The sequence below is a fragment of the Cydia fagiglandana genome, chromosome 5 (genome assembly GCF_963556715.1).
Source record: "Cydia fagiglandana chromosome 5, ilCydFagi1.1, whole genome shotgun sequence".
Classification (NCBI taxonomy): domain Eukaryota; kingdom Metazoa; phylum Arthropoda; class Insecta; order Lepidoptera; family Tortricidae; genus Cydia; species Cydia fagiglandana.
The window spans coordinates 19,267,766-19,288,521 of record NC_085936.1 but is presented as its reverse complement, the minus strand read 5'-3'; the positions used below and the strand labels follow the sequence as shown (position 1 = coordinate 19,288,521).

At 43.5% G+C, this 20,756-nt stretch overlaps 2 protein-coding genes across 3 annotated transcripts; one reads left to right on the top strand and one right to left on the bottom strand.

Moving 5' to 3' along the window:
- Positions 1-681: 681 nt before the first annotated feature.
- Positions 682-12,338, top strand: LOC134664619 (2-oxoisovalerate dehydrogenase subunit beta, mitochondrial). Its single transcript, XM_063521348.1, has 8 exons — positions 682-984; positions 1,264-1,400; positions 1,778-1,921; positions 2,828-2,983; positions 7,323-7,494; positions 8,522-8,667; positions 10,602-10,688; positions 11,168-12,338. Exons 1-8 carry the CDS (start codon positions 861-863, stop codon positions 11,306-11,308), a joined length of 1,107 nt encoding a protein of 368 aa, XP_063377418.1. The 5' UTR covers positions 682-860; the 3' UTR covers positions 11,309-12,338.
- A 164-nt stretch (positions 12,339-12,502) lies between these two features.
- LOC134664617 (inner nuclear membrane protein Man1-like) lies at positions 12,503-16,523 on the bottom strand. 2 transcript variants are annotated; one of them, XR_010098270.1, is made up of 3 exons: positions 16,397-16,523; positions 13,560-16,319; positions 12,503-13,528 (listed from the first exon to the last, which is right to left on the bottom strand). XR_010098270.1 is itself a non-coding variant. In XM_063521347.1 (2 exons), exon 2 carries the CDS (start codon positions 16,309-16,311, stop codon positions 14,005-14,007), a length of 2,307 nt encoding a protein of 768 aa, XP_063377417.1. In that variant the 5' UTR covers positions 16,312-16,319; positions 16,397-16,523; the 3' UTR covers positions 12,503-14,004. The 2 variants fall into 2 exon arrangements, 1 of the variants encoding a protein (XP_063377417.1); XM_063521347.1 differs by having other exon boundaries at positions 12,503-16,319.
- Positions 16,524-20,756: the final 4,233 nt, after the last annotated feature.

The following is a 20,756-nucleotide window of genomic DNA, read 5'->3' as shown; positions in this document are numbered from 1 at the left end:
AAGTAGAAAAAGACGCGTTATTCAAATTCTTCGTGTCGACATTTTTTTTAATTTGCCGCCTTTTCTAAAAATGCATTGGAAATGGTTTGCTAAACTAAAGAGGTTGCTCAACTAAAGGCGTATCCAGATTAGTAAATTTTTCGCCAATCTGATTCAATTGACAGATCGTATCAGGAGGTGCGGACGCAAATACCAATTTGGTTCACCGATAATGACCGATATTACCGATAAAAAAAAATGAGGTTCGGACGCAAGAATACCAATTTGTGAAGCCAGTATTTTCATTCTGGAGCATTTTTTCAATTTAGAGGGCTCTAATATCATCATAAATCTAAAATTGGAGTTTGACGCCAATTTCATTTCTGATCAAAACGACCGATTTGATTAGTTCCGTCTGGATACCACTTAAACGTCAAAACTAATGACATGCATGACAGAAAAAACGCCAACGCCAACTGTCAACCATCTGCCAACGCAGGCCTTGGCTTAAAGGACTCGCATCCAGGCCATAACCGTTTAAAAAAAAATACAAATGCAATGTTTGTTTTATTTCGATATCCTATATAATTTTTAACATTTTTAACTCGTTTCTTCTTTATGATTTATCGAAAGCTAAGAAAATCACTATCGCCAATAAAATCACGGTAACATATATTAAAAATTGCATAACTCAAGTGAAAGATAAGGCTCAAATGCCCCACGGAGCGTATTGATAAGAAGAAAATAAACAATATCGTTCGTCACATCTTTATGTTTATCAGTGGCGTTTAACAATCAAAGCTTAATTAGAATTGCTGATAAGATGGGTTGCTTGAATAATTCCGAGTCAGTCGTAGTTAAGACGTCGACTTTTTACAGCCATGGCGAGTTTAGTGACGAAAAACTTCGTATTACTGACAAAATTTGCCAAAACTGTGTCCAATGGATCAAAAAGGCTATCCTCACATTTTATTTACTATCCTGACAATGAAAAACCAGTCGAAGGTAAGTTATTTGTTCTAACGAAGAATACATTTTTAGGTTATTCACTTGTTTACTTTAAATATTAACGTGTGCATGTAGGAATTATAGTAATTAATATTTTCTAAATAAAAACAAGGTGAGCATTCAAAGATCAACTAAATAAAATTTATGGTACCAGTAATCGAGTTTTTAACTTTTAAAGAAATAAGGGTCCAAATTTTATGGGTTTAGCAAAATGTTATACTATAATCAACATTTTGCTTTGCTATTGACCAATAAATATTTGTTGCTTCTCCGTAGGTGAAACGGCAAAAATGAACATGATGCAAGCCATAAACAACGCCATGGATATTACACTGAAGCAGGACTCCTCGGCCGTGCTGTTTGGTGAGGATGTGGGATTTGGTGGGGTCTTCCGCTGTGCACTGGGCTTACAGGTAATTTATAGGAACATCATTTAATCTTAACCATGTCAACAATATTATTACTTTTTTGTATGTCATTGGTCAAGGGTGGAAGTGTACTTAGTGCAGCTATACCAAGCCTTATTGAGCTTACTGTGGGACTAGGTTGATCTGTGTAAAATTGTCCTATAATATTTATTTATTTATTTATACCAATAGCTGCACTAAAATACATTTTAACATAGAAAATGTAAGTAATTAAATTACACAAAAGAAACAGATCAAACTGAGTGTCAATTAAAGCTACCATTCTCTAATTGCTAAGCTTGCTTTATATGTAAAACTTGAATTATATTATAGTCTCTGAGATATAAAAACAGCCTAACAATGTATTTTTTGTATATTTCAAGGAGAAATATGGCAAGGATCGGGTGTTCAACACACCACTGTGTGAGCAGGGTATCGCTGGATTTGCGATAGGGCTTGCCACAGCCGGGGCCACCGCCATAGCAGAGATACAGTTTGCTGACTACATCTTCCCCGCCTTTGATCAGGTAAACAATCCAATATCATACTTATTCTGGTAATATCTCAGGTAAATTTTACTAAAATTACGAATTAAATTGATTTTAGAATCTATTTAAAATTTTTCTTAAACATTTATTTTTATTCAATAGGTTAATTTGCTAAAATTAAGCGCTGAAGCGCTGGTGGCCTAGCGGTAAGAGCGTGCCTTGCAATCCGGAGGTCGCGGGTTCAAACCCCGGCTCGTACCAATGAGTTTTTCGGAACTTATGTACGAAATATTTACTAGTCGCTTTTCGGTGAAGGAAAACATCATGAGGAAACCGGACTAATCCCAATAAGGCTCAGTTTCTCCTCTGGGTTGAAAGGTCAGATGGCAGTCGCTTTCGTAAAAACTAGTGCCTACGTCAAATCATGGGATTAGTTGTCAAGCGGACTCCAGGCTCCCATGTGAGCCGTGGCAAAATGCCGGGATAACGCGAGGAAGAAGAAGAGGTTAATTTGCTAAAATTAGTCCTTGTAGTTTTTACCCTTATAGCATCTTTTTTATCACTGTTCCTTGAAATTATATGTCCTAGTTTTGATAGTGCTGTACTGGTAAATTTGTATAGATACAGATATTTTATTATAGAAATTTGTATAGAAGACTTCTTATCTCTTATTATAGATTTATTTCACTAAAAAATATGGTGAGTTTAAAAGTTCTTTCATTCCCGATCATAAATGGATTTCTCGAGCAAAGGGACTATAGTATGACGTTCTTGAAGACCTAAGTAGTTATAGGTTCATAAAGGGTCGGTAACGCGCACCTGACACCTCTGGAGTTGTTCACCATCAGAGTGGTCGGATGCTTATTTGCTATCAATGTCTAAATTTTTTTGATTTCACCTCTTTATAACGGGATTCGTCGACGTACATGTATCTTCATTTATCAGTTGGTGAACGAAGCAGCGAAGTATCGCTACCGCTCGGGCGGGCAGTTCTCGTGCGGCGCGCTCACGGTGCGCGCGCCGTGCGCGGCGGTGGGGCACGGGGGGCTGTACCACTCGCAGAGCCCGGAGGCGTTCTTCGCGCACGCCGCTGGACTCAGGGTCAGTCATTATTAGTACATTATTGTCGAGGCTCGGAAGTAGCTACTTGCAGGCTGAGGATTCGTTTTAAACGGACGACCTTGGGAGTCCGTTTAATTGAATCCGAAGCCAGCAAGTAGCCTTCCAGCCGAGTCATATATAGTGCTTTTCTCAAAAATGGTGCAAGAAATATACATATCATAGAAATATTTTACAAAAGCAACGTTCTTACATATATATTTTGACAGAAAAAAGCCCTTGCCGCCTTTTTATTTTTTTTAATACGAAAAATAGAAGTGTATTTTTCTGCCAAAAATACGCCAACCTATTTGAGACATCTAAATAGTCGCGGTACTAATCATCTGTTTGGCTGTTTAATGGGCCTGTGCCTTCATTTGATATGGTCATTTCAACTTTTAAAAAGTTTGGAACTCGACAAATAATGGAATTTGTATGCAACATTGCAGTCCCAAAATCGAGACTGCAATGTTTTTAACTTTTTAATTTTTGACTGACCATAAACTACGCGCTTCGCGACCTATTTTTTAGACGGCAAAGTCGACTTTGCCGTCCATTTTAGAGAAAAAGTATTTTTGTCAAAAATTACATGTCTATCGCCAGATCAGCTCAATTCAGTACCATAATAGTACAGTTAAAGAGTTTTTACTTTGTTGTGATCTAGTACAGCAGTATTTTTTGCCATCAAACATGAGTCGTGTGTATCTCTATCTCTTTCTCTAGCCTTTTTCTACCCTTTGGATGTAGGCCTCCTTCATTTTACGCCATTTGTCACAATCCTGTATAACCTGGAGCCGCTTCTTCCCCTCAGTCCTTTTGATGTCGTCGTTCCAACGCATCTGGGGTCTACTTTGAGGACGCTCTCTAGGGATTGCAATCCGGATTATTCGAACTTCGAAAATCCGGATTATCCGCCAATTTTTCAATCCGTTTCTAAATCCGGATTTTTAAACCCAAATCTGAATTTTCGGATTTTTTGTTAAACTATTATACAATTGCCTTTTGCACCGTTAAAATGTTCTGATTACTGCAAATACGCGTCAAGCGGGTAGAGGGGGGGTTGCCTGGCTCACTCACTGGCCTTGGGCCTTGCAAGCGGGTAGAGGGGGGGTTGCCTGGCTCACTCACTGGCCTTGGGCCTTGAACAGCCTCATGACAAGCGCGGTGTCTGTGTGACTTCACGTTAAACTGAGTGTTCGATGTTTGGCTCAGGCGTCTTTTTTTTTTTTATTATGAATGGGCTTACTCATGGCCACAGACTAGCCGAGGCGTAGACGTGGCCTACGATGGAGCGAGCTCGCCCAGAAGGTGCCTGTTCACTCTTGATTTGAAGGTTGCCGGGTTATAAGAACACGGAAATATAGACGCCGGCAGGGAATTCCATTCCTTGGCAGTGCGCATAAGGAAAGTAGAAGCAAAGCGCTTCGTGCGAATTGGTGGAATATCTACCATGTAAGGATGGAAACCGGCCGTGCGTCTAAAAGTCCGATGGCAGAATGGGGACGGTGGAATAAGCCCGTGTAGCTCTTGGGCACACTCCCCGAAGTGCAGCCTATAGAATACCAACAGGCTGGCGACTTTCCGCCGATGGGCCAAAGACTGAAGCTTAGCCGTTAGCTTCTTGTCGCCAATCATCCTCCTGGCTCTGCGCTCCACTGAGTCCAAAGCGGCGAGTTGGTATTTAGCTGAGCCATCCCACAGGTGGCTGCAATACTCCATACACGACCTTGAGCTTTGTAAAGTGTTAGAAGCTGTCCAGGTGTGAAGTATCGCTTCACCTTATTTAGGACGCCCAGCTTTCTGGCCGCAGTTTGTGCTTTAGACTCAATGAAGCTGCCGAAGCTGAGGACTGAACTCAGCTCCATGCCGAGGAGTTCCAGGCTGTCGGCAATAGGTACAGATGCACCCCGGAAAGAAGGAGTCAGGTCGAATGGACTCCGTTTTGCGGAAAATAGACACGTCTGCGTTTTGGAGGCATTAAACGTGACCAGATTGTCATCACCCCACTGGGAAACGAGACTAAGGGTCAAGTTCATTCGCTCAACCATGGCCTCTCTCTGTGAACGTATATCCTCCCTGCTGTCCCCTGCACTAGCCAAATATCTCTCAACAACCGTACTGTCATCTGCATAACCTACAATGCTGGGTTGCAGCATGTCGTTAATGTGGAGCAGGAAAAGGGTTGCGGAGAGAACAGACCCCTGAGGAACACCGGCGTCAATGGCCATGAGGTCCGAAGACCAGCCATCAATAACTACTCTGATCGACCGTTCACTCAAGAAATCAGATAGCCAGCTACAAAAGTCAGCAGGGATGCCGTATGCAGGAAGCTTGCTAAGGAGACTTGCGTGCCAAACCCTGTCAAAGGCCTTCGAGATGTCCAGTGAAACAGCAAGCGCTTCACCGTTCCTCTCGATGGCCTCGCCGCAGCAGTGCGTGACATACGCTAAAAGATCCCCAGTAGACCGACCTCGGCGAAAGCCATATTGACGGTCACTGAGCAGATCATTTGCTTCGAGGTATGCCTGCAGCTTCCCGTTAAGTACCCTTTCCATGACTTTACAGAGCATGGAGGTAATGGCGATTGGTCGGTAATTGCAGGGATCAGCACGACTACCCTTCTTGGGTACTGGCTGCACGTTTGCAAGCTTCCAGGATTTCGGCACCGTTCTTGTTTGGAGAAAGAGGCGGTACAGGCGTGTCAGTACAGGAGACAACTCAGGCGCACACTGCTTTAGTACACGTGCAGGTATACCGTCTGGTCCATTGGCCTTATTCACGTCAAGATTCTGCAGAGTTCGGCGTACCTCTTTTTGATGTATAGCAATTCTCTGCATAGAGGAACTGCATTGAGGTAGCGTAGGTGGAAGTTTTGAGCCTGCATCTAGACGTGAATTGCTCGCAAACAGAGAAGCAAACAAGTTAGCTTTCTCTGTCGCGGAGTGGGCCAGTGTCCCATCAGGTTTCTGCAGAGGTGGCGTCACCGTGGCTTGGCTTTTCCGCGCGCGGCAAGCTCGTGCAACAAAAGCCGGGTACTGACTGAGCGAGCAGCCCCGCGAGGCAGCCTCGGACGAATGCCGCGCGAGGCAGCCTGGGTCAGTAGGATTTGTTGCACGAGGCTGTCGCGCGCGGAAAAGCCCTCTAGTCCTCTATTAGTATAATCGGGATATTTCGCATCCCATGAACGTCTATATACACCATATAGTTGTATCAATTTAAGGCACTGTTCTTTATCCATGGCGTTGAGTGAGCGCGGCAAACTTACTGAGGTGCCTTTGAGAATGGACAAAAAACCGATAACGCTCGGCTCGGGCCGAGGCGCGCTCGGCCGAGGCCGGACATGCGTTTGCCTCGGCCGAGGCACGTCCTGACTGACCGAGGATTTGCCTCACGAAGCTGCCTCGCGGGGCTGCTCGTTCAGTCAGTACCCGGCTAAAAGGGCATCTACGTGTTGGCTTGTGCTCCGCGCACGCCTCCCAAAGGTCCGAGTCATCATTGTCCCGTGAAAGATATACAAATAATTTATGTTAAAAGAAATTAAAAACTTTTATTGCCAAGTGCAAGATGTGGAAGACATTCTGTAAAATCCCATATCTCAATGAATTTCAAATAGTCCAGAGTCACCCAATTAGAAACAGCGACATGGTTTCTCAATTACAGAAATAATCACATAATAAAAAAAACCTTTCTGAATAAAATACCCTACGAGGCGCCAACATATAATTGCTCCATACCAGGTGCCCACGAGGAACCCGGGAGATTTTAACCACGCATTTCCGAGGCCAAAAGAAGGAAAATATATTATAAGAGATTACGTCAATTTCGCGAAAAAAAAATCTTTTTTCGATTTATTTGTACGTATTTGTAGATAAAATATAAGCCCCCCGCCGCCCCCACCTAGCTACGCCACTGCATAAGACTATTACAGTAAATAAAAAGACTAATTTCTTATTAGAAAGTCGTTTTTTTTTTATTTATTCCTGGTATCAAGAAAACATTCCCTAAATCCGGATTTTATCCGAAGTTCGGATTTCGGCGTGAAAATTATCCGAAAATCCGGATTTTGTAAAATAGATTCGGATTTGCAATCCCTAACGCTCTCCCCCCATAGTCGCCACTCGAGTAGTCGTTTACTCCACGAATCGGTCTTTCGTGCTATATGATGGCTCCTCTACACGATGGGCCAACGCCGGCCACTCCAAGGGACGCAATTATGCGTTAGAGGGAGCAAGTGATATTGCTATGTCTACCGCATGGCTGCGTCCCTTGGAGTGGCCGACGTTGGCCCATCGTGTAGAGGAGCCATGAGAGTCGTGTATAACGAAGTTAAACGTATTTCCAGGTGGTAGTTCCCCGCGGCCCCATCGCCGCCAAGGGGCTCCTACTGTCCTGTCTGCGCTCCCAGGACCCCTGCGTATTCCTGGAGCCCAAGATCCTGTACCGCTCCGCTACCGAAGACGTACCGGTGGAGGACTATACTTTACCGCTAGGACAGGCACAACTGCTTAGGGAAGGTAGGCAAATAGACACATAGACAAATAAAGCGATTATCCCTATCAGGAATGTTGCGAATATTCGCACCCGCATTTGCATAAAATCGATGCGGAGCTTAATGCGGATATCGAACAAGTCGGCACAGGAACGTCTTAGCGGCGGTGTAAGTGCTAGGTAATTTCGTCATTACCAAGTCCTATAACGAAATCGTCTTGATCCAAAAAAGACGGCCAAGTTACTGTTTTTAAATGTAACGCACCGATATTCTTGCTTGAATACCAAACTTTTTTTTTTTATAAAATCATACTGAAATTTGCTAAAATGTAATATTTGACGTTTTTTAAGTACTGTTTATTTTTAAAAATAAAGGAATGTCTCCTTTAAGTTAAATGAGCCAGCTTAAGGATTTAAAGTAGTTACCCTCCAGGGCCTGACTTATCTTTCCACACTGTATATTACACATTAATTCAAATGCATGTCCGTATATTTCAGGCTCGGAAGTGACCCTGATAGGCTGGGGCACGCAGCTGCACGTGTTGCTGGAGGTGGCAGACTTGGCTCGCGACCAGCTCGGCGTCGGCTGTGACGTCATCGACCTGCAGTCCATCCTGCCCTGGGACCGGGACACCGTCTGCAACGTTAGTGCCATACTACCACAGAATAAATAATAGTACTAGGTACAGAAGTGACCCTGATAGGCTGAGGCACGCAGCTGCACGTGCTGCTGGAGGTGGCGGAGCTGGCTCGCGACCAGCTCGGCGTCGGCTGTGACGTCATCGACCTGCAGTCCATCCTGCCCTGGGACCGGGACACCGTCTGCAACGTTAGTGCCATACTACCACAGAATAAATAATAGTACTAGGTACAGAAGTGACCCTGATAGGCTGAGGCACGCAGCTGCACGTGTTGCTGGAGGTGGCAGACTTGGCTCGCGACCAGCTCGGCGTCGGCTGTGACGTCATCGACCTGCAGTCCATCCTGCCCTGGGACCGGGACACCGTCTGCAACGTTAGTGCCATACTACCACAGAATAAATAATAGTACTAGGTACAGAAGTGACCCTGATAGGCTGGGGCACGCAGCTGCACGTGCTGCTGGAGGTGGCGGAGCTGGCTCGCGACCAGCTCGGCGTCGGCTGTGACGTCATCGACCTGCAGTCCATCCTGCCCTGGGACCGGGACACCGTCTGCAACGTTAGTGCCATACTACCACAGAATAAATAATAGTACTAGGTACAGAAGTGAACCTGATATGCAGGGGCACGCAGCTGCACGTGCTGCTGGAGGTGGCAGACTTGGCTCGCGACCAGCTCGGCGTCGGCTGTGACGTCATCGACCTGCAGTCCATCCTGCCCTGGGACCGGGACACCGTCTGCAACGTTAGTGCCATACTACCACAGAATAAATAATAGTACTAGGTACAGAAGTGACCCTGATAGGCTGGGGCACGCAGCTGCACGTGCTGCTGGAGGTGGCGGAGCTGGCTCGCGACCAGCTCGGCGTCGGCTGTGACGTCATCGACCTGCAGTCCATCCTGCCCTGGGACCGGGACACCGTCTGCAACGTTAGTGCCATACTACCACAGAATAAATAATAGTACTAGGTACAGAAGTGGACCTGATATGCAGGGGCACGCAGCTGCACGTGCTGCTGGAGGTGGCAGACTTGGCTCGCGACCAGCTCGGCGTCGGCTGTGACGTCATCGACCTGCAGTCCATCCTGCCCTGGGACCGGGACACCGTCTGCAACGTTAGTGCCATACTACCACAGAATAAATAATAGTACTAGGTACAGAAGTGACCCTGATAGGCTGAGGCACGCAGCTGCACGTGCTGCTGGAGGTGGCAGACTTGGCTCGCGACCAGCTCGGCGTCGGCTGTGACGTCATCGACCTGCAGTCCATCCTGCCCTGGGACCGGGACACCGTCTGCAACGTTAGTGCCATACTACCACAGAATAAATAATAGTACTAGGTACAGAAGGGACCCTGATAGGCTGGGGCACGCAGCTGCACGAGCTGCTGGAGGTGGCGGAGCTGGCTCGCGACCAGCTCGGCGTCGGCTGTGACGTCATCGACCTGCAGTCCATCCTGCCCTGGGACCGGGACACCGTCTGCAACGTTAGTGCCATACTACCACAGAATAAATAATAGTACTAGGTACAGAAGTGACCCTGATAGGCTGAGGCACGCAGCTGCACGTGCTGCTGGAGGTGGCGGAGCTGGCTCGCGACCAGCTCGGCGTCGGCTGTGACGTCATCGACCTGCAGTCCATCCTGCCCTGGGACCGGGACACCGTCTGCAACGTTAGTGCCATACTACCACAGAATAAATAATAGTACTAGGTACAGAAGTGACCCTGATAGGCTGGGGCACGCAGCTGCACGTGCTGCTGGAGGTGGCGGAGCTGGCTCGCGACCAGCTCGGCGTCGGCTGTGACGTCATCGACCTGCAGTCCATCCTGCCCTGGGACCGGGACACCGTCTGCAACGTTAGTGCCATACTACCACAGAATAAATAATAGTACTAGGTACAGAAGTGACCCTGATAGGCTGGGGCACGCAGCTGCACGTGCTGCTGGAGGTGGCGGAGCTGGCTCGCGACCAGCTCGGCGTCGGCTGTGACGTCATCGACCTGCAGTCCATCCTGCCCTGGGACCGGGACACCGTCTGCAACGCTAGTACCATAGTACCTTGATTTAAGTGACAGTTTGTGAAGTATAAAGGCCAGAGCACACCGGCTGCGTGTGTGTAGACGCGCATGTGGGCGTGCGCTAAAATGTTAAAGCCACATACGTCACGTCACGCTATCGAATTAAATTTTTCATTTGTCTCTTGATAGTTTTACCTAAGTTGTTAATTGAAAGTACCCTAAAAATACTATAAAAATTTAAACTTAGTCATGTTTAAAAAAAACCCATGCATTTTACTTTCCTCGTATTCGAAATGAAAGGTAATAGAATGTTTAACTCGGGTGAAACGCATCATTTCAGCCTCGAACTATTGGCGCTCTCACTGCGTTCGAGCGCCAAACTCGGCAGAGATGAGTGCCTTTCATCTCTTGGTTAACAATCTACTATACACTAGGGGTAGGGGTACTGATTGCTGAAATGTAATATTTTCGTTTGCAGTCGGTGAAGAAGACTGGACGTTGCCTGATATCTCACGAGGCGCCTCTTACTTCAGGTTTCGGTGCCGAATTAGCTGCTACCATACAGGTAAATTAATGGTATAACCATAGTGATAGACATAAGCTTATTTATTATATCAAATCCAAAAATATATTCTGTAATGCACGAAGGCCTCGTGGGTTCTTTCACAAATCAATACAACATTTACAGTAGTGACATGAAAAATACATAGCAACATTTATTAATATAACAGCCAATCATCATTATATCAGCCAGAGGACATCCACTGCTGGACATAGGCCTCCCCCCAAAGAGTGCCACAATGACCGGTCTTGCGCCACCCGCATCCAGCGGACTCCCGCGGCCTTTACCAGGTCGTCAGTCCACCTTGTGGGGGTTACCACCCTGCGCCTTCCGGTTCACACAGCCAATACCTGGGTTCTGTTTTTTCATTCAGTATACTGACAGACAAATCTGCACGTATCTACGTATTGTTGGCTAGTGTACTTTTGCTTTCCTAAATAGGTACCTAGTTCACATGTGAAGTAAAACCTTTTTGTTTCCAGAACGAATGTTTCCTGCACCTGGAGGCGCCGGTGTCCCGCGTGGCGGGCTGGGACGCGCCCTTCCCGCACGTGTTCGAGCCGCTCTACCTGCCCGACAAGTGGCGGTGCTTCAGCGCCCTCAAACAATTACTACATTACTGACTCGCCTAACTATTTCACATTCATCATTCCCATCATGGTATAATAATATACTCCGCCTGGTACTCTCTTCCCGTCTTTTCTAGGTCACCTGACTGACACAAGCCTACGTCATCATGCGACAGCGCTATATGATAATATGCGATAGCGCTATATATAGCGGCCATGTTATTGTGACGTAGGCTTGTGTCACTCTGGGAAGAGAAGACCATGTTTTATTATTATTAGACTATGATTCCCATTTATTTAATTACACAAACGGGTCTACCGCGATATAATTTCATTGTTTTTACCTTTTTATTCCGACGTTTCAGCTGAGTTGCACCAAAACAATGAAATTATATCGCGGTAGACCCGTTTCTATAATTATCTATGTACAAAACGCGAGTTTAACTTAAGTGTCATTTCTGTCTGTCCCTGCCTTAGGTGGTCTAATGGTATTCCACCTGTCCAATGGCAGTGCGTCTCACTCCCTCATTAAAGCAAAATGTGAGACGCAACGCAATACACATTGGACGAATAAATTAAATCGGTGGAATACCGCCCTTAGGAGGGTACTATCCCATCTGTCCAATGTGTATTTTGTGTCACATTTTACTAACTAAAAAAGTGAGACGCAATGACATTGGACAGGTGGAATACCAACCACCCTATAGGACTAAACGTAAATGGAAATACACCAAAAATATAGTGTTTGAAGTTTGAATTGCGAAAGTTCCTTACATTCCAGTGTCTTGCCTTGGGAGAGGGTTGTTGAATATAAATTGAAAATAAGTAGTTTAATTTTGTAATGGTCATAGAGTTAGATCAAGATAAGTCTACAATGATTTTGATAGCTCAAGACTGTGCAAGGGTTATTTTAAACGTCAAACTTCCATGAAATTATGACGTGTAAATAACACGTGCAGTCTTGTGTGTGCTGTCAAAATCGTTGCCGATTTATCTTGGTCTAACTCGATCCTATGTACTTCAAATGAAAACTTAATTGTTAATAATATTAATGTTTTATAAAATATATGTATATTTGAACGTTTACGGATTTTTTTTAAATACTTGCATGGTATTTAATTAGGTATATACATACCTACTCGTAAGTAGTAGTTTTACGTAACATAACATGTAAAAAATACAAACAGTATATTTCCATTACTATAAATATATATTTAATATATCCTATTAAAAGAAAACAAGTCTTTGTACTTAAATTATTTATTAAAAAATAAAAATCAATCCATAAAATAACGCTAGAAATTAAAACAGCAGTTAGTATCCAAATAAAAATGTCAAACTTATTATTAAATGTAACACATATTATGTTGTGCTGTGAGTGACTGAACTGAAAATAATGAAAATGTAATCTGAATACTTAACTTATCCTACTTACAATTACTTTTGTAACAATTTTATTCCAAAACAGTAAATTCAGTAACAAAACAAGTCAACGACTTGCGCCCATCGTGTCGAAAGAGACTTGTGATGCCGTTTATTTACAGACAATAAGCTAGAGTGAGCGACATATAATTATATTACTTACCTACTCATTGGCGCACTTATATATTATATAGAAAATCTGTCCTAATACACGGTCCAGTAAATAGGAACGCATTGTGCGCGCACCTCACGTAAAATTTAGCTACATTTCTATTGCTGTACCTATATTATATATATGTAGCTAAATGGATGGTAATACCCTAATTAAAAGTGTGTAATAATATTAGGTGCAGTTTCGTGTGAGATATTAGGGACCGACTGTACTCAATACATAAAAAAACCCTAACGAACATAACTACGCCAATGCTTAAACTTATATCATATATGAAAAGAAACATGAAGCGAAAGGAAAGCTACATAAGGCATAGTGTTCCGACCAGCACCTAGTAAATATTCAGATCAGGACCGAACGATTTTAGCCAGCTCGGCTCAACAAACGTATGAAATGACTGATATGTTATCTATTATAATTGACAGCTTTCGAAATACATAACATCGCGTAATTTAATCGAAAGTAATAATTCTATTAATATTATTATGAGGATCAATAATGTAATGAAGATATTCTTTTATCAATCTAATGTCAGGTAATTTAAATTTTAAATTATCAATAAAAGAACCAAAATGAATTTAATTAGCATTCAAATTAACCAATAGGCGCGTCTTCACACAGAACGAGCATTTTGGTCGGTGGAGACGTGCCTCGCCCGGGGCAATGCGGCCGAGGCAAGTCTCTGCCGACCGAGCTGCTTCACGCGGCAACTTCCTCGCGAGGCGGCTCGTTCTATGTGGACCCGACTAATAACAATGTCCAGTGAACTACATAGAGCTTATATTAAGCGATTGCTTATAAATAATTAAAATGAAAGAGAAAGAATCGATTCCCGCGTCCACAATTAGACTTCATCAGCAAATAAATTACAAAGGCAGTGCATCCGAGAATCAATCCTTGCAACGAATAGCTTAAGATACAATTTGTAAGTTTACATTCATTAAACATGAGTACAACTAACACAAACTTTAATAGATTAGTTTGAAGCCGATTCTTCCATCTTCAGAGTTTTAATATTGGCTTAGGTGAAGTGGGAAAAATCTGCCGTGGTACAATCAACTTGTTATAATTATAATCAGGCCGTATGAGAATACGCTATGCGGCAACTAAAGTGCTCTATGTTGAAGCCGCAAAGTTGGTCCGTTATGGCTGGTAGTTACTCATCCCAGGTGCGGCGTGGACGGGACATTTTAAGGTAGGGCCCAACGGAGGGAGAGTTAGGGAAGCGTTGCATGTAGCGCTCCAGGCGGAGGTACTTGACGGTGATGAGACGGCCCTCGTACCACCAGCCGTGCAGCGAGCGGTATACCACTCCCGCGTCGCTTGTGCTCGCACACTTCACATAGACGCAGCATGAAGCCCGGTCGACATCAATATGCAAAACATTGCAGCGCTCGCCACACTTCTCTAGAATCGCATCCTGCACCACCATCCTCAAGTTATCATTTGTATCATTTTTGTCAAACATGTGGCGGATCTTTAGGCAAGGTGTAGGTGATACCGTCAAGTTGTTTACAGAGCCTTCTTGGGTCTCGAATGCCTGTCCCTGCCAGGCCGCGCTGCGTTTTGGGCTGCTGTGAGCGGAACACCAGCGCCACACCCTGCAGTCTTCCCCATCAACGGATTGAACCTCCATTCGCACGCGGCTCTCATTCCTCTGAATAAATTTCACAGCAGCATCCCAGACTGAGGCCATTTTTTCTCTATTTTGGGGTGGAATGAGAGTATCTCTCACATGGTCCACAGATATGTAAGGTTCTCCAGTATCTTCAGTCTCCTGAGATATCACATCTATGATTTGCTCCACCATTGAGTAGATCTCATCACTCTTCCTTTTGCGATATGCAACATAGTATTTGTAGCCCCTTTGGGAACCCAGAGCCAGTAATGTGAGTAGTCCAATCACTACAAGAGATGATCCAGTGGAGTACAGGGTGTTGATGAAGAGACAAGAGAGGGGTGTGGATGGGTCAGCTAAGGTTAGAGCTACACTTCCCTTGCTGCGCTGTTGCACCACTGTATCAGTGGATGTTATCGGAGTGAACTCTGCATCTTTTGAATACAAATTTTTAAGCTGAACTACACTGAGACCCCAGCGAGGGTTGTTCACAAGCAATACCTCTAGATTATTTAGATCCATGCGGCACTGACTGATGTCAGAGGTGTCGGCTCTTGTAGCAGCTATATCTAGGACTTCTCTTTCTGTTAAATAAGGGAGAACACCAGGCTTCCCACATTGAAAATCAGCGACTCTCTTAGTTAATTCTGGATGTATGACTTTCAACAAGTCTTTAGCATAACTGATTTGTTCCCGAGGTACACAGTTTATGCCGGGCCGGTTTCCTGGGATATTCAATTGACAAATGGGCAGAACACTGCTCTGATCGTCGACCACTGAAGTGATATCATTTCTCTTAACTATATACATGAAAAATAAGCAAAAAAAAAAAACAACTACTAGAACCACCAGAGCGAGGGACACAAGGTTGTTTTTCAAGAATTTTTTGTCATTGGCAGACTTGTAGTCTACCACATCAGGTCTTGCCACTCCCGATATGTAGGACCTGCGAGGCAAAAGTGTGCTGCTTCCATTGTTGATATCTCGGTCAGCATATGTGGGTTTCGAAGGTTCCGCTTTTAAGGCAGACAGGCGTTTTGTGAAATTACTTAAATATGGAGATTCTACCTCATCTATTGTAGAAGTTGAGGGCTGGTAAGTATTTGTAGTGTAATTGGAAGTGTAGTTGCTTACGGAGGGGCGGTCGCCTAATGTGGATGTCAGGCCTAGCCGAGACCGGATTGAATTTAAATGGTCTGATGAGAGTGAGGATGAGTAGCTTGGTAGACTTGTCCGAGAAAACAGTGATGATTTGGGCGGGCTGGTAGAGGTGTCGTTAGTGGGCAGGGTACTAGAGATATGATCACTAGAACGCGAGTGGCTTCGGAAGGGCGAGGCGGTCTTGCGATCCGCGTCCACGTCGCTGTCGGAGCCGGTCTCGTAGTCGTCGTCCTTGGCAGCGTACGTGCGCGTCACACGCCGCGTCGTCACCGTCTCTACCTCTTCATGAGTACGTACGGGCGATTTCTCCTCATCAGACTCGGAACCTTTGTCGGAATCTTGCTTGACCGGCGAATCCTTCTTAGGCGTCGCGCGCCGGGTCTTGCTGCTGGCGGGCGGCAACATGGCGCCGCCGGTAGTAGCGCGGCGACCTGCACGTTTCTCGCGAGCATTGTTGGTGTCCAAATCAGACTCTTCTCCGCTCGAATACCGCGCGAGTGAGCGTCTGCTCTCGGCTTTGTTGTCACCGCCTCCGCGAGGCTTGGACTTGTTATCGAGCACTAGTTTCAACTTCTTGACCAGCAATTTCCTTGTTGACGCCGTTATTGGCATAACAGGGAACCCATGCTCCGCGAGTTTTGTCCGGAGCTCCGCATCTGACATTGAATCCACTTGATCGGCCATTGTGAAATCTGCAAGTAAAATGCAGGTTATGTACACATTCACTGATAAACGCACTTGTAAATATCGTCTGACAAATGTTTTTCACCTTATTTGTGGTAAATGTGAATAAAAATTACGTCAATTTATGTAAAAATTCACCGGCGCGTCATGTCGCACGCACTCGAAAGAACGTCGTTAAATCCAGTGTTGCCAGTTTTGACAAGATATTTTTGTTTTTGTGTTTTTGATTGGCATGACACAGATTATAAAACGAAGATAAGAATCGGAGAGAATCAGAATCATACAGAGAGTTTTCGTTTCGTTTTCGTTTACACACAATAAATTAATTTCTATAAAGAAATGGATTACTGGGATATTACTCATAAAATTGAATAATAAGAGGAATTTGCTGAAATATACTTCTTTAATTTTAGTGTTTTATGTTTTTTCTGCTGTGTTAAAAAAAAAACACAATATTATGTTACGTTGGCCACCTTGATTTCTTACAGCATTTTATTTGATAAGTTTATGGTAAGATTTCAAACATAGAGGTACAATAATATAGAGAAGACATGGGGGAGGGGCCAAATGACCGAACGAGATAGACTTATAGAACTTTCAGTAGGAGTAGCAGAGAAAGCGGTACTATTGCTTGTCCTTGTCATAGTCTCACTTTTTGTTTGTTCCCCACCTTTTTGTTAGTATCGGCAATGGTGGGCAACAAATAACCCGACCGAATTACGTAGATTGTTTTTGGTATATTGTCAGGAATGTTAAAACGTGTTTTTAATATTGTCGCATTGCGTATGTTTTGTCCCTCACGGAGGCACGCGCACACCACTTCTATAGGATGCTACTTCTATGATTTCAAAGCATATTTCAGTCTGTCGAGCCATTTCCATTAGTAGAAAAAAGCGGCAAATTAAAAAAAATGGCGCTAAGGGTTATCGTCCAACACAAAATTTGCATTTCGCAGCTTTTCTGCTGACAAACTTGCTTGACCGGCATATAGGTACTGAAACACACCCCGCTTGTCTGTAGAAAACGCGCGAAATTAGAATTTTAATCAAACGGAGTTTTAACTCTTCGCGCCTACATTTTTTGAATTTGCCGCCTTTTCTATCGACAGTCGCTGTGCAAGAGTTGGTATAGTTTTCTTGTTACCACTGCGGTCTGAACGCCTCCTGTGTGCGTTATACCTGATTTTTAGATTATAGTTTAGATCTACCTACATTACAAAAATCGTAGAACTCTGATCGCAGAATCCAGAGTCCAAACTGTGTGCGCAAACTGCGCGGGTCTAAAGCCTCCTCCACACTCGTGCGCGAATCGCGGCGCGAAGCCGCGAACGTGAGTGTGGCGTCGATTTTCGCAGACAGCGAAATCGACTCCACACTCGCGTTCGCGGCTTCGCCCGCGATTCACGCGCATAGTCTGGAGGGGGCTTCAGAGCCTAGGAATGGATTGCAATTTGCAACAGAAAAGTAAAAGCACTAATAATTCATATATATTTATTCAGTATAGCAAAATTACATTTTAAAGAGAGTGTATACAAAAAATAAGGTCTACATAATGTCATCGTGTAGATGAAATATTTTCCAAAACCTTCACACATCAGTATATTTTCGTCACAGCACATTTAGTCAAAAAGTAAACCGTACAGTAGGTATAAGAAAATAAATTTACACAAGAGGTATTTCAATAAATTAAAATCACCATTACAATATACTTACATCTTAAATTGAATTTGATATCTTAAATTGCATATAAAAGACAAGATACACTGGCGGGATATGGTTATACTATTAGTTCTTTGCATCGAAGTCTTGCAGTAATCCTATAGGACATTATAGGACATTTTACACAAATTGACTAAGCCCCAAGGTAAGCTCAAGGAAGCTTGTGTATCCCACAGGATAATATCATTTGAATTGAATTTTTTTTTTTGAAGTCAATCGAATCATTAGCAAATTATCTGTGCCAAGCACAGGTGTCATTTGTAGGTAATACAATTTAATTAGTTCACAAATGATTTGTCATAGACATGGTAGATAAAACTGCACAGATTAATCGCTACGATCTATAGTTAACGTGTGTAGCCGGGATAAGCTATAGTTCACTTGTAAAAAATAAAATACTTGGAGTAAAGTGGTCCGCCAGTGTGTAGCGTCCTTTATCAACAGTTGGAATATACTTGAACGCTAACACAATTGATAATTATTACTTATATAATAGATAAATTCACATAAAATTGTACTGATATTTCTTACAAGTAGGATACATAAATCCATGAAAGCGAAAAATAAGGAAATTATTTGCATATAACATTGTGTAAACATTCAAGTAGGCATATAAACGTAATAAAAAATTGCGTCATTAGTTTCTTAATTCTTATTCCTACATTTGCGTAAGAAAAGTTTTATTACCATAGTTACAAGGTCCATTTTCCCTCGATCTATTTACGCTTATTAACTAAGTAATAACTATACATAACACCAATTTTATTGGTCTAACTAATTACACATAGCTAAAGTAGTATTCTAAATTAGAAAGAGTAGAAAAAATATTTGACGATTCAGGATTTCTCCGGGAAAATATTTATGAGAACACCCATGAAAATATAACTAACTCATTACAGGATTTAAAATTACATTGGCGCTAACATAAAATTACTCTTTTTAATTTTGAATATCAGTAGCACAGTAGGTACCTATAGCTAACTTTGTAGCATTGAGGTAATAATAAATTAATTATAATGATTCCTCACTCTGCGGCCCTGACCACCGGCAGCTTGGGCCCTGCCCCGCTGCCGGCGGCACCCTAGGTTAGGTTTTTTATAATGTGTTTATAATTTTTTTTATTGTTTTGTAAGTGTTTTTATATTTTACTTTTATATTCATATTATAATTAACCTAACTTAAGAAGAAAAATAAATAAAAATAACTAATTATATTACACCTTGCATGAAATAAAGCACCAGATGATTAACAGAGAAACGTAGACAGCAGTTATTTTTAGACACTTCTAAATGCATGAAACATGCTAGTGTTTCATACAAATTCCATAGGGGCAAAATCGTTTTGACAGTTCGAAAATGAAACTGATTTGACTCTAGTAGACAAATACCCTACTTAAAAGGTTGTGTCCGCTGCCCTTAACACAAAAATGCTACATCAATGTCACAAGACTAGCTATGTGTACGCTCAATAACACAAGTAGCTACACGGACAGTGTTCAATACGATCTGCACACGCTCATATTTTGTGCAGATTGTTTCGGGTGCTTCATTCGCTGGCCTACTTCTGTTGCTGACTGTACCCGTAATAAAAATCGTAGTATAAAATAGAAATGATTAAAACCTACCTAGGAGTCGACTGCAGAAGTCACTGTATGAGCCACATTGTTCATTTGTCACTGAATTCTTATCATACAATACATCATTGGTATATCTACATTCGAGTAAGGGTCTCCCCTGATATATCGACGCGCATTCGGCAAAAGCCGATAGGAAAAAGCTTTATGTCCACGCAATAAGAGCGAAACAGCCGTCGACGCGTCGGCAGGCGCCGGCCGATGCGAGCCGAGCCGAACGACGACTTTTTCGCTCTTATTGCGTGGACATAAAGCTTTTTCCTATCGGCTTTTGCCGAATGCGCGTCGATATATCAGGGGAGACCCTTATTCCCACTCGTTACCACACCATAGGGACTTTTTCCCCCGCCTTTTACCACTGGTAACTTCTGGGAAAAAAATCCAGGCCGCGTAGCCAAGATGCCGATCGCTTACGCTCCGTAGCGATCGAAACGCAACTGTCACTGTTAGCGCGATATGTTGCACTAATATGGAAGTGTGATAAAGAGACATAATGGTTTTCGTTGTCGAAGCGATAGCGATTGTAACCTTGGCTAGGCCGGCAGTAGTTACCACTAGTAACAAGTTGGGAATAACCCCACCATTCTTAACCTTTTAACTGCCTTAGACTGATATATAAGACAAAGAAAATCGGGCTCATTTCGCCGCGGTCTGATAAATAAGACAAAACTTCGTACTCCCCAGCGACACGAGCACGCTCGATGACAAATTCTATGGCGGTTAAAAGGTTAATATCACATGTAAAATGTTTATTTTTGCATAAAAAAAGTATTTCGTGAAATTGCCAGTGACTTTTGTGGCCGACAGCAATATGTTAGGTACAAAACCACGCCATACCTGTGGCCCTCGCGTATGCTACTTCACTGCATAAAGTATCAAGTATTTTATAAAGTGTCACGTTTGCACTCTTGGCACAGAATAAATAATAGTACTAGGTACAGAAGATTCACTCTCTGACAAAACGCGTTTATTACGAGACATACAATCGCAACCACAAGCAGGCATCCGTTCCATAGCGGTGCGCGGCAACTACTACTGCTAGACACCAAGACTGGTGTGGCCGCATGCAGTGGCGTAGCTAGGGGAGGGGGGGG